Raw genomic sequence first — 17,042 nt, forward strand, 5'->3', positions numbered from 1 at the left:
GGTTATGAGCCTACAATGTGATACTGAGAAGCTTCTGAGGTGAAAATACTTAAAAGTAATGTTACCTTACTATGCCCAGTATTACCAGGCAATAGGGGAAATAAAAGAAGTAGGTACACCTACTAGCTTTATACACTTATTTAAAGCAAATATAAGGTCATAGGAAATAAAATATTTTCTGGAACTTGCTTGTTTATCACTTGTTTTTTCCAACAATGTATGCAACTGATTAAAAAAAAAGATGTGGGAAATATTAACTAAAAATAAAGAGCATTGTTGTTACTGGGATTTTTCCCATTCTACATATCCGTGTCCTTTTTTCTCCCCAATGAGATTTAGTTTTGCTATGTTTGACCTGTGAAAACATTTATGGCTGTTACACTTTGGGAAAATAAACAGAATTCTGTCATGGCCCATACATATCAGTTGAACTGTTACTTTTAAATTTAATTAAGGAGTGATGCTAGCAATCATGCATTAGACTTGAAGATCCCAGGATGCTCTTGTAGAGCTAATAATTCCCACCCCCCCACCCCCCCCTTAGAACTTGGCAAATGAAGGAAAGTTAAAATAATGTAAAAAGAATTCCCAAATGCCAGTACTTAAACATATTTATTTTACTACTGCTAGTGCTAATAGTATAATGTCCCAAAAGTCTTGCAGGAGAAGAAAATAGGTTTCTGTCCCAGCAGGTTTGCAAGGACATTAGAATGGACTCACTGTTAAAATAGGAGGACAGTGATGTACAGTATTGGGGAGTATATGTTCCACTGTTTATTTGAAATGTGTGGAGCTAACCTGTTAAGAGGGGAAGACTGAAGATACGGAGAGGCTAAGTGACTTCTTCAGTGCTATGCAGGAAAAGTCGGTAATGGAATTGAACATGAATGCATATGTGTATTTTATATTTCTTTAGAGACGATAAACCTCATGTAACTTCTAACACATTTCATTTTAGGAAGCACTGCAAAGCAATTTCATAAAGCACTTTATAGAAAGTAATTTGGATATTGACATGGAAGAACTCTTTAAAAAAATGCAACTATATGGTATGTACATAAAAGTATACACACTGATTACCGTTATTAAACTTTAACTTGAACTTAGAACTATGTTCAGTTGAAATTGAATGTTTTACCTACTTAAATGATACTAAATGAGCAGACTTTAAATTCTCTCGTTGAGGTAGTCTCAAATATTTCTAATTGTCTTTTTTCTACTGAGTGACTGGATAATTTGCATTTCAAAATATTGATAGACTTGGAAAATCTGGTAACAAATTAGAAGCGGCAAATTGCCATGGGAGAGTTATTAACATAGGAGCTATACTTAAAAGGAGAGAAGGGAGAGTTAATCCCAGTAGTCACAGTTTCGTTAGCTAGTAGTAAATTTTTGTGGTAAATTTTGAAGGAAATCTATCACTTAAATGGAAATAAATAGAAAATGAGATTTGATACAGTGTGTTTAATCAAAAGCTGTCTGTAATTTTTTTTTCTCTTTTTATTGAGAATTAGTTGTGTGTGGTTTCCTTGAGCCTCAGAAAAGCTTGGGATATGGTTGTAATCAGGGAGAAGCAAGACTAGGCTCATGTCCGTAGAGAGTAACCAGGGTCAGATCCAGCCTTGGGATGGCCAGGCGGGGCCTTGGGAGTGATGTGGAGGCCAGGCCAGGATGTCAACCCGTGGGTAGGGGTCTGGGCCCAGATCAGCATGTCCATGGCCAGGTCCACAGCCAGACTATGAGGTGGTGGGAGCTGCAGCCTGGGGCAGGCCCAGCCACAGCTCTCTGCAGCTCTGATGGGAAAGGAGTGGCCCTGGCTCATTTGTCTGTGTGGGGCTGCCCAGCAGTGTGCCCCCAGGTCACAGCCATCCTTGGCTGCACCTTCTGTATTGGTACTGAGCCTGGGCAGCCAGACCTCCAGGAGTAGAGAATATACCCTCCAGGGCCAGATAGATAGCCCAAGGGGAACAGTTTATAATGGAGGAGATGGGGATTATTATGGGTAATTTTGGTATACAGAGATTTAAGGAGGAGAAGAGAAAGGATTTTGCTGGAAATTTAAGTTACTTGAAGATTTTATAAGAACTGAATAATTAAATAAAAATTCAATATGTCCTGCTGTCGGTAGGGTATGTGTGACATTTAAAGTGGTTGTTGACATATGTCAGAAGCAACTGTCCATACCAAAGCAGTGTCCAATGTAATTTATAAAAAGTTCATGATTTTGAGGACTAGAAAGAGAGAAGAGTGGGATAAAATGCAGTAACAGATAGTGTGATGTCATGTACAAAGGGAGCTGGGTGTTTCCTAAGGAGCATGGTGGTAGATAGGACAGATCTGTGTACTTATCAGTGAGTGTTAGGATAATTATGAGCCAGACACAAATCTGTTCCAGTTGTTTGTTGGAGGAGGGCAGTGATGAGCTCTCAGATGCCCTCACAAAGGGCTGTGTGGCCCTTATTGCTGGAAGGAAATGGACTTTACAGCAATACAGGTTATTAAGTCTGCTCTACAGTCAAATAATCAAGTCTGGAGCTAAAATAAACACATAAATGTACATGAAGTGTCACTTTTATTGGATTTCGGTACCTGCCTCTAAGCAGGAGATGGACAAAATCCACTGAAGTTCCTGAGAGCTTGTAAATGATGCAGTGTGTTCTCAGTCTTAAATTACACTACTGCCCCGAGCTGGTGCTGTCATGGTTGGTGTGAGCTGAAGCTCTTGACTTTTCTTTTGCACACAGGATGTGAGATTTAACTGAAACTGGCCTTAATTTGAAAGCTGTTTTGAAGGCTAGGACTAGCTGTGCACATTTTCACCAAAAAAAAATGGCAAATGGTGTCCAGAATTCAATCCAGAAAGTAAGAATCTGGGCTCAATATCCTTCTTAGGCAATGGACTCAAACTTGAATCTGCTGTGTCTCAGGAAGATTTTCTTAACCACTAAACTGCCTAGTCTGGGTCAGGCACAGCTCACCCCTCGTGGTGAAGCTGGATCTCAGTACAACTGAAAAAAACCCCACAGAATTACACAATTGGAAAGACAGGAGGGGTGTCTGGAAGCCTGCTGGAAACACAGATGTCTGAATATATTAGTTGAGTAATAGATGGATTTTTTTTTTTTTTGTTTGGAACTACATGGTAGGTTATGGGCAAGCAATATTTAATTAGGTAGATATCAAGATCTCTGGACTTAACAGGTCCATCTTCACTGTTGCAGACAACATAATCACAGAAATCTGTGCATGTGTTTCGCAAGCTATAGCTTTTTGAAAGAGCTAAGGACATTTGGCAATATGTAATAAACGGTTAATAGTCTTGGATGGTGAATACAGAAAAACATTTAAGTAGAATGACTTATGAAACTAGAATGTCTTTATTTTAATGGAATACATTTGATAAAAAAAACCATAATACAAAAAGTGAAAATCAATATGAACTGTAGATCACAATAGCATTTAAGCCTTCATGAAGCTGATCTGTCCAAAGTGCCAGAGTACTCTTCTGCATTTACATTTTGATTACACTTCTTTCTACAGATTCGCTTTGTCATTTTGCTTTTTGAAAAATGCCTATGCCCTCTTAATTTTATGTTGGTTTTGTATATGCTTTTTTGTTCATTTTATTATTCTATAATCATGTGCAGCTGTTACTGTAAACCTCTGTTCTTATGGGTTTTTTTAAATTTCATTACTCTTATACTGCATCAGCTTTTTAGTCCTGTAATTATCTTGCTTGGATCCAATTAAAGCCTTAAATGTATCCATATATGTTATTGGTTTTACCACTCACAATCTGTTTATTTCCATGCAAAGCTCAAGTTTTCTAAAGTCATCTAATCTGTATGATTATGTATTTTGTCTTCTAACTAAAACAAATATTCCCTTGCTTTATTACATCTACACTTGCATTAAGCTGACTTCTAATTATGCTCAAATCCAAGGTACTTGTGTTTGTATCTTATTTTTACTTCTCTACAATTCTATAAAAATTGTTAACAGTCTTAGTCACATGCTATTCATGCTGCTACTCCTGCTGGAAAGTGTCATGGACACAGAGTGGATTGATGTAGAACTCTTCCAACTTCTCTATAAAATTATCATGCTATAAGACCTCACAAAGTTACCAATTTCTAAAACTGTTTTACAAGGTTACTATGTCAGTTTTACTCACCTGGAACAAAGTGAATATTTAACTGAATGCATAAAAGTTTGTGGTTTTCTTTTTAAACCCCTTACTTTCTAAATTAGCTTTGTGCAGGCAAGGCAACTGTATTTCTCTATGCTTGCTTTCTGATCCAGCAATTTGCAATGATTTCCTCAGTGTAACTGACTTTATATAAACCTTGTCCTAGAGTTTGTGAGCTCCTTACTGGGCACAGTCCTTACGAACCTCTCAAGGCACTGGGAGGCAGTTGTGCTGCAGGTTCTTCTTTTTGATTCTTGCTCTCTGAGTCTCTATCTTGTCCTTCTGTGATTTCTCCCAAATGTGAAGTATTTTTTTCACTACCAAGGAATCTCCATTAGAGAGAGCTACATGGGACCTGGGATATAACAGCCAGGGTAAAAAAACCAGGCAGTTTCTCTCTGTGCTACCCTTCTGCTGCCCTCATTGTAATGAAGTAGTTTTATGTGTACATAGAAAGCTGGAAACAAATAGCTCTAACATCACTGAAAACTGTGCCACCACCAAAATCACCCGATAACTAGAAACTCTCTCTTAATTTCTGACTTAAATTAATTAATTCCTGCTTTATTCTAATTTATTCTTCTTGCAAGCTTTTACTTAATTAGCACTTCTACCTAGTAGATTTACATAAACCAGTTATATTTCTTCCCAGTTACTTAATGATATCTCAAACAAGCTAAGTGGAATATAAGGGCTGAGTTGGTATATAATAAACTACGAAGATAATAGTGAAAATGGATTTGCCAAGTTTTTTATTAATAATTGTTACATTTATAAATGGGAAAAATGAAAGATAGGCAATTCTATAGATCTTAATTCTAAAACTTTCCTGTGGTTTGTATCTGTTCATATATATGTGTTATGTCTGTGCACATTGTGAAAGACAATATTTTGCTTCCAGAAACATTTAAGTATGCTGTACTCCAAGCAAGCAGCAAGCTAGTTGGTATTGCTTAACGCTAAAATATTCAGTAGTTTAATTCATAAGAAAGAAGTTTTTTTAGTTAATTATCAGTTTCAAATTAAGGTCTTTCAGAGATCACCTGGTGAAGAGATCTCTTGTGATTTTTTTTTTGTATGTATATATAATGCATATATATATGGCTATATATAATTACACACACACACATATATATATATACAAAAATATATATGAAAGCTTAACCCTGCTACTTGGGCTTAATGTTAGGAATATTCTGTTCTCTCTAATGCCACAAAACAAGTAACAGCACAGGTGTTTCCTTTGTTGTCCTCCTCAAGGATAGCAGTAAATAAGACATACAGTATCTATATTTGGCACTATTTTCTCTCAACCAATGAATTCATCCTGTCATTGCTTGCCTGTCTTCCAAGTTCTAGACTATCAGTTCCTCTACGTTTTCTCCTTGTGATCTTTATCCTTTCTCATTGGTAATCATGTCTCTTCTCCAGACTACTTCATACACTTTTCCACTTACCTGCCTTCTAGATATTGTAATATTTCCTGTGCTGACACTGAATAACACCTATGATCCAGGGTTTGTCTGACACCACTGTTATCAAATGAGCTGATCACCTATCCTTTTTAAAGCCTGTATCTTCAAGTGAGTCTTGAAAAATTCAAGATGGAAACTTGTGTGGATGTTTTATAACATTTTTTATTACTTGAGAAATCTAGATGTTCCCATGAAATCCAGATGAGTTAAGATTGTTTCTAGATCATGCTATCCTTCTGGTTATTCTCTCAAACATAAGGATGTATGTATCCATTCATCTACATCTACATTCTCTACCAATGGATGAAGATCTGAAATCCTCCGAAGGTTCAGTGTTTTTGGAAACCAGGCTTTGGCTGAGGTATACTTTCATCCTGGATCCACAGATAAGATCAAAGTAAAAATAGAGGGGTTATAGACTTTTTTCAGATGCTTTTTAAATGTAGGGCTTGAGTCAAAATGCTTATGCCCTATATAACAACATTCTTGAAATATTTGCAGTCAAGGAGGGAAGAACTGGCCAACACACGGTGCATTTAAGGTAACGAATTAATTTGGTAAGAGATGAATCCCCTTGTGTTCTAGATGGTCCTCAGATATTAGAGGGGCTAGGGGTGGCTGGACTTCTCTCTTAACAGGTATGCCAATTATGGCCATAACTATAGGCCTGACACCAGATGCACAAACAGCCCAAGTGCTGTAGGTCTGGTTGCATTCAAGAGCAGCAGTCAGGTTCTCAAATAGTATGGTTTATTCTTATGCAACACCTACAGATTCTTTGAGATTGCCTACAATAAATGCACAAACTGCAGGTTGACTGTATAGCACTACACACAGAAAACGATTACAATCACACACACTTAGTTCCTGGGTAATCACTTGACATAGCTGATGGCCCAAATCTTACCAAAAGGTGTCCCTCCTGAGGCTGGGGAGGGAGGCGAGGAGCACAAACCCATCGATCTGTCTCTCTGATTTGGTATTGGATTATTGTCCCTCTGAGTTAGATACAAGCTCAGGGTACTATTTATCTGAGTATGTGTGTGTGAGTGGGTGGGACTGTGGTCAAGCCATTGTTTCTTGAGTAACGACACAGCACATTCCTTGGTGCAAGGTGTGCACTGTTTTTGTGGGAATAGAGGAAGAATGAGAGATAAGGTCCACAGAGTTCTGCAAAACAGTCCTTGAGAGAAGAGGAAGAGCAGGGGATAAATCTGCATAGTCATGTCAAATATTCCTTGAGAAAAGTGGAAGAACAGAACCGCGTGGCCTCCACCTTGCTTCACATTCGTCTTTGGTGCCACAGCACCACAAATCATTGGATCTCCATCCTGTCTTCTGTTTGTTCTGGGCACCATGAGTTAAGGAAATGTGTATTTTGCAGTTTTTTTGCTGTTTTGCTTTTCCCACACTTCCAACAAAACTACTAGATGAAAGAGATGGATCTCTACTGTGATATTCAAAGTAACTCACTTGTATTTGTGGAAGTACTTGTGGAAAGATAAGGAAATGTTAAAAGTCCTACAGCTTCAAGGACATGGTCTCTTTCTAGAACTCTGCTAGAATTTGTTACATTTTTGTTGCTCTGAAATTGATGGAAAATGTAGCTGAGAACTTGTAAAAGCCACTGAAACATGAACTACACTTTCACAAGTTCACACTAAAATTGCTATGCTTTAAAACTTCTTCCTTTTTTAAAATACAAATGGTATTTACTCTTATAGGATGTACAGGTGAGAACATACCTTTCTGTTCATTAAAACTAAAGAAGTCTAATTTGTTTCCTCATCTTAGAAACTATGATGAACAAGATGCTTAACAGCTCAGCAAGTAAACAGATTGACCTGTTGTCACAGCTTGTAGTAAATATCTCTTCCTGTGTGTTACTGGACCGTTTCCAGCCTTTTGACTCTGTTGAGAAATTGGAAGAGAAGGCTCATGAACTCATGCAGCAAAATATGTTTTTGGCTAGTAAGTACCTTATTTAAAATATATATTGACAGAAAACATCAGACTTTGTAGTTGTTGTCTGTGTTTATTGATAAGATAGGTTAAGTTTACACAGTTTCAAAGTATGTATAAAACCACAAATAATACAGGCAAAATAAAGCAGGTTTATCTTAGAGGTATTCCCCAATATTTGAATGCTGTAATATATGCTGTAAAGACTAATTATATTGTTTTGATTGTGGAAGTGCCAAATGAATCCTTGGATTCTGTTATTTCTAACAAAATATTGAAAGGAATAGTTGTAAATATTTAAAGTAGAATAAAAAGAGCTGGAAAATGTCTACTACCGAGGAAATGACTACATATTATGACAAGATCATCTAGTTTACATCCTTTCAAATTTTAATTTTTATATTCTTGGCTTTGCAAAAAGGAGGGAAGAAAGGGATATTTTGGTAAGTTTTATTCTTAAACCAACATGTCAGAGAAATTAACTTGTTTATTCAGAGTAAATAAATTCTTAAGCAACAGATATATTTCTTTTCTTTCCTGGGATACGCTCTCTTTTCCTGTATTATATCCTTATTGCTAAGAATCAATTAATTGTACAAAATAGTTTAAAAGACAAGAATGTTTTTCTTATTATGCACCTTCTTTTCTCATATAGAATGATTTAAGTTGTATGTAGCGTTTCCAAAAGAGTGCCCCATTTCAGTCTATGTGTGCCACTTTTTTTTGCCCTGTTGTTTTGATTTTTATTGTCTCCCTGGACTCCTGTAAGTACACACCAGAAGACGTCAAAGCAGTTCTAGAGAATGAAACTACTCAGTCTGGAATTCTACGTTTGTTCTGTAACCTGCACTCTACCCCCATCTGCAGAACATGGAAATGACCACCCTCCATTGACGTAAAACTGACAGGCCATACCATAATTTCGGAAAATTTCTCAGGAGTACTTTGTAAGGGGTGAAATTGTTTACCTCTTCAAGGGAAGAAACAGTCAGATAGATCTTGGTCCCCAGAAAATTGAATTGTCAAGTTCTAGATCCATTTTGCTTCTTACATAGGGAAGGTCATATGCTAACATAAGCCAAGACATTTCTTGGGAGTTTTCCCAGTACTGTGGCCTTATCTGCTTAAAGAAAGAAGATGGCATTTTAAGGCACCTGATGTGTTCAATGTGTCAATATTACATGCTCAGATATAGGCATACATTCCTACATTCCATATGAAACTAAAGTGGAATTTTCCTTATTTTCTCTGTTTGTAGTCTTCGAAGCCTTCATAGGCTCATGAAATGTCTTAGGAAACTAAATGTTTGCATAAATGGGAAAATGAGATTGACCAGGTGAAAGGATAAGCTTTACAGCAGAGTAAAGTATTCTATGTCATATTATCTTTCAGAGAGCCAGGTGGTAGGTAAGACATCTCTTCCCTTTTCTAAGGAAAAGAGGTAAACATTTCACATTCATCAAGAAGTCCTAAAAAGTCTGGGTCATCCAGAAATAAAATACAACCAATTTGCTGTATTTGACTTCATCTTTCCAGCTACAGGTTAAGCTTTTACCTGCTTTTTTTTTTTTTTTTTTATACAGAGCTAGAGAAAATAAACATGCAAATTCTGCTGTGCTAAAAAAGCTGTTTTGTAATTGACTCAAAAATGAAAAATCAAAGTAAATTTTAGTGGGTCAGTACTGTTTACTTTGTCACCCACTTCCAGGGGCTGTTATCCTTTGATGGACAAATTTTATGGCCGCTGCTTTCAATTGTGGAATTGAGATTAGTCCCCAAAAAGGAGTTAATTCTGGATACAAAGAGAATAAAACATAATTAAAAAAAGCAAATCACAGAAGAAACTTTCTCAGATAAAAATGAATGTTGCAAACCCATTTATCATGTGAAATTTTTTTTTTACATTTCAAATTCATGAATGTAAAAATGTAAGTCTTTATGAAACAGCATTCTTGTGTTGGAGGGTCAAGAAATTTTAGAGGCCTGCTCTGACAGGTTAATGTATCCTACTATCATATGATAACTGGTCCTGAGTTAACTGTGTAAATAGCATAAATCTCATAAGCCTGGGTATGAAGCTCCTTTTCTTCTTGTGTCAGGTATCATCTTTGATACACCAAAGAACAAGACGCAAGACTCTAACAATCTCCTTCCACGACACATTTCATATACAATTAGAACCAGTGTTCTCTATAGCATGAGAACAGATTTGATTAAAAACCCAGCATGGAAATCGCATCCCCAGAAGTTGCCAGCTGATGGGTTTAAATACAACCACATCTTTATTCCTCTTCAAGACATGATTGAAAGGGCAATAATTTCAGCACAGACTGGGACAGATACCTCAGAGCCAGCCATTCAGGTGCAAGCCATGCCTTACCCTTGTCATACCAGTGATCTGTAAGTGAACTTTTAGCTTTTTAATTCAATACATTATCCTTATTAGATTAGTGCTAGAGTACTTGGGAAGCTACTAGGTCTTTGTAGTGGGTGAATGTATATCTCAGCACACCATTGAACCAGTATGTCCAATACCAGAATATTACAGCATAGCAAATGTTTAACAGCTGTGACTACAACACATTATGCAATTTCTGTCTGGCAAATGACCCCTTATGAGCTGTTTTCAGCTATACTGTGGAGTAGTCTGCTGGACAGAGACTGTGTCAACATATTGTGCAACTAACTTAGGTTATGCTAAGAAACCCACTTTCCATACTTAGTTGTCCTGTACTCAAGCTGTAAATTGGTCCTTGGTATGTGTTGAAATACAGTGTAAAGTTGATGAAGCAAAAGAAAAAATGTAGGATTGTTCTTTGTAAAACAATCAAAACATCCTGGCTATTAGAATTTAAAATTAGTCAGAGGTAATAAATCTATTAAGGTGGAGAAAAAGTTGACTGGTTTATGTTATTCCTTACTGTTCAAATATATTACTTTGTCATAAACACAAATCTGAATTCTTTCACTTTGAATGGAGCCCTAAAGAGTGATTACATCAGTTGTTGATAAATACTAATATAATATTGTAGTACCAATACATGTATTTAGCTTGTTACATGAAAAATAAATAATTCTAAGCAGAACAAGAATAAGCCTTATTGCTTATAGCAGATCTTATTTTATGCATACTTTCAGAATAGTCCCAGTATTAACCTATTAACATTCTGCTAAAAAAATTTACCTCTGGGGGTTAACAACTCTGCATATATATTCTTTCATAGATTCTTGAACAATATAGGGTTTTTTTTCCCACTTATGATGATGTTAACATGGATGATTTCAGTTGCTGGCATGGTTCGCAAGCTGGTTTATGAAAGAGAAATTCATCTTGAAGAGGTAAGAAGTAGATGAGCCTCTGAAAATAAAACTTATTTATTAAAGTCTACTGAAATACAAAACTTTAACTTTGAGGTACTTTTATGTACTCATAATCCAGCTGGTTTTGTTTTTACTTTTTTCCTCTGGACAGTAGGTTCTAGTTCTAGCTGCCAACTCAGATTCACAACATGCAGCATCAGTCCTATTAGTAGGCAAATATTGTCCCTGAGACAAAAAGCAACAAGCAAAAGATCATAAAAGTTGAAGCTGGAAACTTTTATTTGGAAAAAAGTCGTGATTAGAATGGTTTTTATTTTGGATCCTTTATCATGTTTTGCTCTATATGGTCTAAAATGATAAAACTTCCTAAACCAAATTAAAAATTTGCCATGTACTGTGTAATTATCAGAAATATAAGGGAGGATGACACAGAAAAAATGAGACAATTTTTTGCTTTTATCAATGGCTAGTCTTAGCAAGTGCTAAGAATATGGAAGGACAGGTGGTTTTATGATAAATTTTCTGTATGATACTTTTTAAAAGAGTTGTACCGGTCTTTATACTGCTGGAGTAAGCTTTTTTGAATTTGGGAAATTGTCTAATTTCTCTAAACTTTGTGTTGTAAGATAAGTCTTATTTTTTTTAATGCTTTAAAATATTAAATCAACTTAATAAAGTTAATTTTGACCATTTTAAGAAAAATGCTTCAGAAGTAGTATTAGCTTGTTTCCAAAAGCATTTTTTTTTTTTAAAAAGAGGAGTGATACCTCATACCTGGTTAAATTATTATTTGCATGCTAATACATAAAGTTTTACAAACATATCCATATGTTACTTTTAGTTCATCAGCAGGCTGGGAAAAAATATTTGTTTATACAGTGTTGTAGATATCCTCAGTGCTTCATAGAGTATAAAAAGGCAAATTCCTCACTGGAGGACCCAGTAATCTGACATCTGGTCTTCCAACCCTATGCAAAAGAGTTGTGCCTGAGCACTGAGATTCCTCATGTTAGTATGTGATAAGTTGAGGCATCCCTGCTCAGAACCGTGTTTGATCCAGGAGAGGCCAACAGAAGGAGTAGCACAGGAAAAGGGAAAAGAGACAAGTAATTTAAGGGAAAGATGACATCCTTTGAGGAACTGGTAGTGTCATGCTGCCAACATGTTTTGCTTAAAAAAAAAAAAAAGAGAAGAAGAAAATTTATTTCCTAACTTTAACTCTCTTTACTGTGTTGTCTTACAGTATATGAAGACAATGGGTGTACATCCAGCCATTCATTTCCTTGCTTGGTTTCTGGAGAATGTCATTGTGCTTACAATAAGCAGCTGTGCTCTGGCCATCATTTTAAAAGCAAGTGGTATCTTTGCTTATAGCAATGGCTTCCTCATCTTCCTTTTCCTCCTGGATTTTGGAGTTACAGTTATTATGTTAAGCTATTTTTTGGGAGCGTTTTTTAGCAGTGCTGATACAGCAGCAATGTGTGCCAGCCTTGTGTATATGATCAGTTTTTTACCCTACATAGTTTTGTTGGTCTTGCAGAACCAGTTGAGTTTCACCAACCAGATTATAATGGTAAATATTTCTTTTCATTTTCTAATTTTTCACCTCCAACCACTCTGTGGATTTTCATACTTTTGAAACTTTAGACTATAATTTACTTCCCCCCCCCCCCCCCCCCCCCCAGGTTTCTTTTTGCTTTTGTGTTTCACTGGAAATAAGTCACATTAATAGATATCCAAGTGCGAAAATGTTTTGAATGTAGAAAGGAATAAAAAGAAAATTTCAGGGAAATTTTGTAAATCTAGAGAGAATATAAGGAAGTTTCATTCCTCATGCTCATGAGTTGTCTTCATGTTTTAGCCTCAAAATATTTGTAATGGTAGTGTACTTTCAAGCACACCTGATGACACGCCACTCCTGAAAGTCATTATTTATTTGGAGGAAAACTAGTGATTGTTTCTCTGCTGAGTACAACTGGGGATTAGATCAGAAATCTGTCTAGTGCTTATCTAGCTATACAATCTGAAATATGTGTGTCTTTGGCATTGGTTCTTCCATGTTCTTTCCTGTTTTATGTATGCCATAGGCTGTTTTATGTCTTTGTGCTGTCTTACCATACTATATCTCTGAGACATCAAATATTACCATCATACAGTGCAAACCATATTTCACACATTATGGCTTCACTCTTTCAAAATAATTGACATACCAAATTAATCTGGTGGAATAATTCATACACTATTTAAAGAAATGGACACTTTTTCAGTGTCAATTTGACAGATAAAATACATCGGTTCTTTTCATGCAAGTAAGCATGGATGTAAGACTGCAGAATTTGAGTATAAATAGGGTAGATTTTTAAAATTTTTTTCTGTTGTTGCTTTTTTCCCCTTCCTATGGGCCACAGAAAGGGAAAAGTATCCATCAGATAACTGATTTTTAAAGTGTGTAAGTTATTTCAAAATAACTCTTCAGATATCCTGCATTTGCTGAAAATCAGAAGCAACATGTGAAAAAGGCAATAATTTTTGAAGAGAGGGGAGAGGCCATGAAGTGAGATAGTGAAATCTTAACAATGTAAGAGGCAGGGACTCAGTTGATGGGAATTATCATGAACTTCTCTCTACAAAAATGTAGTCCATGCCACTAATGATTTTGAATACTTTCTAATAGCAGCCTATGTCATACTTCTTCAGACAGCTAACAGGATGTGTTCCTTTTGTATCAAATATTGCAGAAACCTTATTTAATTGCATTCTTTTAAAATAAGAGATAAAATGAACTTCTATTTCAGCTCACTTTCAAACTGCAGAACTTTATCACTGAGTAATGCTTATTAACTTTAGTAATGCTTTGGATCTCCCCATCAGCCTTCATAAGCTTGCCAGTGTTTTTCCATTGATCATCAGTCACACTTCCTTGTTATAATACATCACTAACTTGCTTATTTTTCCATTTTGTACTTTTGTGATAGAGCATGACTATGTTGCTTCTTGGAAGTCAAATGTCATTTCCTTTCACAAAAATGCTGTCTCAGCATATAGTACCCAACGTGCCTGTTCCTTCTGCCTCTGTCTCTTGAGTTCTGGTCTTACAAAAATGAGTAAGACTACTGCTCTTACTACAGAAAGCATATTCCTTTGCATGCTTTTACAGTGTTACACATTATATGTTTTCATTATGTGGTAGATTTATGATGGTCTGTAAGTTCTTATAAAGTTAAATAATGCTTTCCAATGTTAATAACTAGGTCAGTGGAGTTCTTTAAGGTGGAGCAAATAATACTGCAATATGTGGGGGAGTATTGTTAAAACATAAAAGGAAATAATGACTGTTAGCCTATGTAAAACAAAGGTCTGTTTATTTTGTGCTTGCTTTTAGTATTGCAAGTTATTTTATTTCATGGAGCTTGTTAACAATGTATTTTATTTGATGTTCACACCCTGTTTCTCCTCTTGTGTTGTAGTGTCTTCTTTCTACAACTGCCTTTGGGCAAGGAGTGTTTTTCATTACTTTCTTTGAGGGCCAAGAAATAGGTAAGCTCTCCCGTTAGAAGAAAAGTTTTGTAATTATTTCAAAAACTACAGCTGGAAATCTTTTTCACTTTGTTCTGAAAAAAATCTCTAATCATGAGTTAACAGGATAGATCATAACAGGAGAAAAACCTTTTTAATGCCCCTTGAAAACCAAGTTAAGCTTGTGCCTGCTTTCTAGTAAAGTGGGCTTAGCATTGCTCTATTTGCCATTCATGTTGGAGGAAAATCTCCACTTCCCATTAGGTGACAGAATGAGTTTTCAGCTAATGAAATTGTTCTAGAGATGCAAACCCAAACTTTATATTTAGTGAAATTCAGTAGAGCTACCTAAGGGTGAGCACCTGACTGAATATTATTTCACTCACTGAATGTGTTATTTCTCTCAGTCTAGTGGAGGAAGCTCTGGCAAGGTGTTTAAAGCAGTTTCTTAGAAGTCTTCACTGATGTTAGTGGTAGCTCTAATGCTTGCTTTCTGAGGAGGATATCAACAGGAAATTTTGTAGGATCACAAAATGGTTGAGGTTGGAAGGGACCTCTGAAAGTCATCTAGTCTGCCCCCATTGTTCAAGGAAGGCCATCTACAGCTGGTTGCCCAAGACCACGTCCAGACGGCTTTGGAATACCTCCAAGGATGGAGAATCCAACAGCTTCTCTGGGCAACCTGTGACAGTACTCAGTCACCCTCACAGTGAAAAAGTGTTTCCTGATGTTCAGAGGGAACCTCCTGTGTTTCAGTTTGTGCCTATTGCCTCTTGCCCTGTCACTGCACACCACTGAAAAGAGCCTGACTCTCTCTTCTTTGCACCCTCCTTTCAGGTATTTATATACATTCATAAGATCCCCCTCGAGCCTTCTCCAGGCTAAACAGTCCCAGCTCTCTCAACCTCTCCTCATAGGAGAGATACTGCAGTCCCTTAATCATCTCTGTGGTCCTTTGCTGGACTCTCTGTGGTACCTCCATGCCTCTTTTGTACCCAGAACTCAACACAGCACTCCAGGCATGGCCTCACCAGTGCTGAAGAATCACCTTCCTTGACCTGCTGGCAATGCTTTGCCTTAGGCAGCCCAGGATTTCATCAGTCTTCTTCGCAGCAAGGGCATATTGCTAGCTCATGTTCAACTTGCTGCCCACTAGGACTCCCAGGTCCTTTTTCACAAAGCTACTACCCAGGTGGTGTTCTCCAACACATACTAGTACATGGGATTGTTCCTTGACAGGTGCAGGACTTTGCACTTGTTAAACTTCATGAAGTTCCTGTCAGCCTGTTTCACCAGCCTGTTTAGGCTTCTCTGGGTGCAGCATGACCCTCTGGCATATAAAACACTCATCCCAGTTTTGTGTCATCAGCAAACTTGCTGAAGATACACTCCGAGGTCATTAATGAAGATATTAAACATGATCAGACTCAGTATTGGCTCCTGGGGTACATTGCTAGTTACTGGCTTTCAACTAGACTTCATGCCACAGATCACCACCCTCTGGGCCTGGCCATTCAGACAGTTTGCAATCCACCTCACTGTCTACTCCTCCACCTCATACTTCATTGGTTTCTTTAGGAGGATCTTATGGGAGACAGTGTCAGAAGCCTTACTGAAGTCCAGGTGGACAAGATCCACTAGTCTTCTCTCATCTACCAGGCCAGTCCTTTCATTGTAGAATTTTAATCAAGTTGGTCAAGCATGGCTTCCTTTTGGTGAAGCTATGCTGTCTACGACTGATGATATTCTTGTCCTTCATCTGCCTGAAATGGTTTTCAGGATTAACTGTTGCAGCACCTTTCCAGGGATCAAGATGAGGCTGACTGGCCTGTATTTCTCTGCATCCTCCTTCTTCAAGATAGGAGTGATATTTGATTTCCTCCAGTCTTCAGGCACTTCTCCCACTTGCCATGATCAATCAAAGATTATTGAAAGTAACCTTGCAATGACATCTACCAGCAGCTTCAATGCTTTTGTGTGCTTCCTATCAGGGTCCATGGATTTATGTATGCACAGTTTGCATAAGTATTCCTTGACCTGATCTTCTTTCACCAAAGGTATATCATCCTTGCTTCAGACTTTTCCCTTGGTTTTTGGGACCTGGGATTTCTGAAGACCAGACTCGCTGGTAAAAACTGAGGCAAAGCTGGCATTCAGTACCTCAACCTTTTCAACATCCCGTGTAACCAGATCCTCTGTCTTGTTGAGCCATGAGTCCACCTTTTCCCTAATCTTCCTTTTGTCACCTGTGTGCTTATAGAAGCCCTAGTTGTTGTCTTTGACATCCCTGGACAGATGCAATTCCATTTGGGCTTTAGCTTTTGTCACTTCATTCCTGGATGCTCTAACAGTGTTTCCGTATTCCTCACAGGCTATCTGTCCTTGCTTCCACCCTCTGTATGCTTCCTTTTTGTGTCTGAATTTGGGCAGGAGCTCCTTGTTCATCCATGCAGGCCTTCTGGCATTATAACCTGACTTCCTATGCATTGGATTTGGGTTACTCTTGAGCTTGGTAGATGTGTCTGGGTTCACACATGCACTAGTGTATAACATGATGGAAGTTTGAGAACAATATTGTA

General features: G+C 37.2%; 1 protein-coding gene across 1 annotated transcript in view; it reads left to right on the forward strand.

Annotated features, from left to right (window-relative positions):
- LOC141938195 (ATP-binding cassette sub-family A member 13-like) overlaps positions 1-17,042 on the forward strand; it is a 166,216-nt gene that overhangs the window by 37,054 nt on the left and 112,120 nt on the right. Inside the window, exons 15-20 of the mRNA XM_074857198.1 lie at positions 959-1,049; positions 7,459-7,635; positions 9,726-10,026; positions 10,851-10,965; positions 12,191-12,520; positions 14,415-14,484. Of these exons, the coding sequence (XP_074713299.1) occupies positions 959-1,049; positions 7,459-7,635; positions 9,726-10,026; positions 10,851-10,965; positions 12,191-12,520; positions 14,415-14,484 (1,084 nt within the window). The remainder of the gene's footprint in view (positions 1-958; positions 1,050-7,458; positions 7,636-9,725; positions 10,027-10,850; positions 10,966-12,190; positions 12,521-14,414; positions 14,485-17,042) is intronic.

This window comes from Strix uralensis, chromosome 1 (assembly GCF_047716275.1).
Source record: "Strix uralensis isolate ZFMK-TIS-50842 chromosome 1, bStrUra1, whole genome shotgun sequence".
In the NCBI taxonomy this organism is placed as follows: Eukaryota; Metazoa; Chordata; class Aves; order Strigiformes; family Strigidae; genus Strix; species Strix uralensis.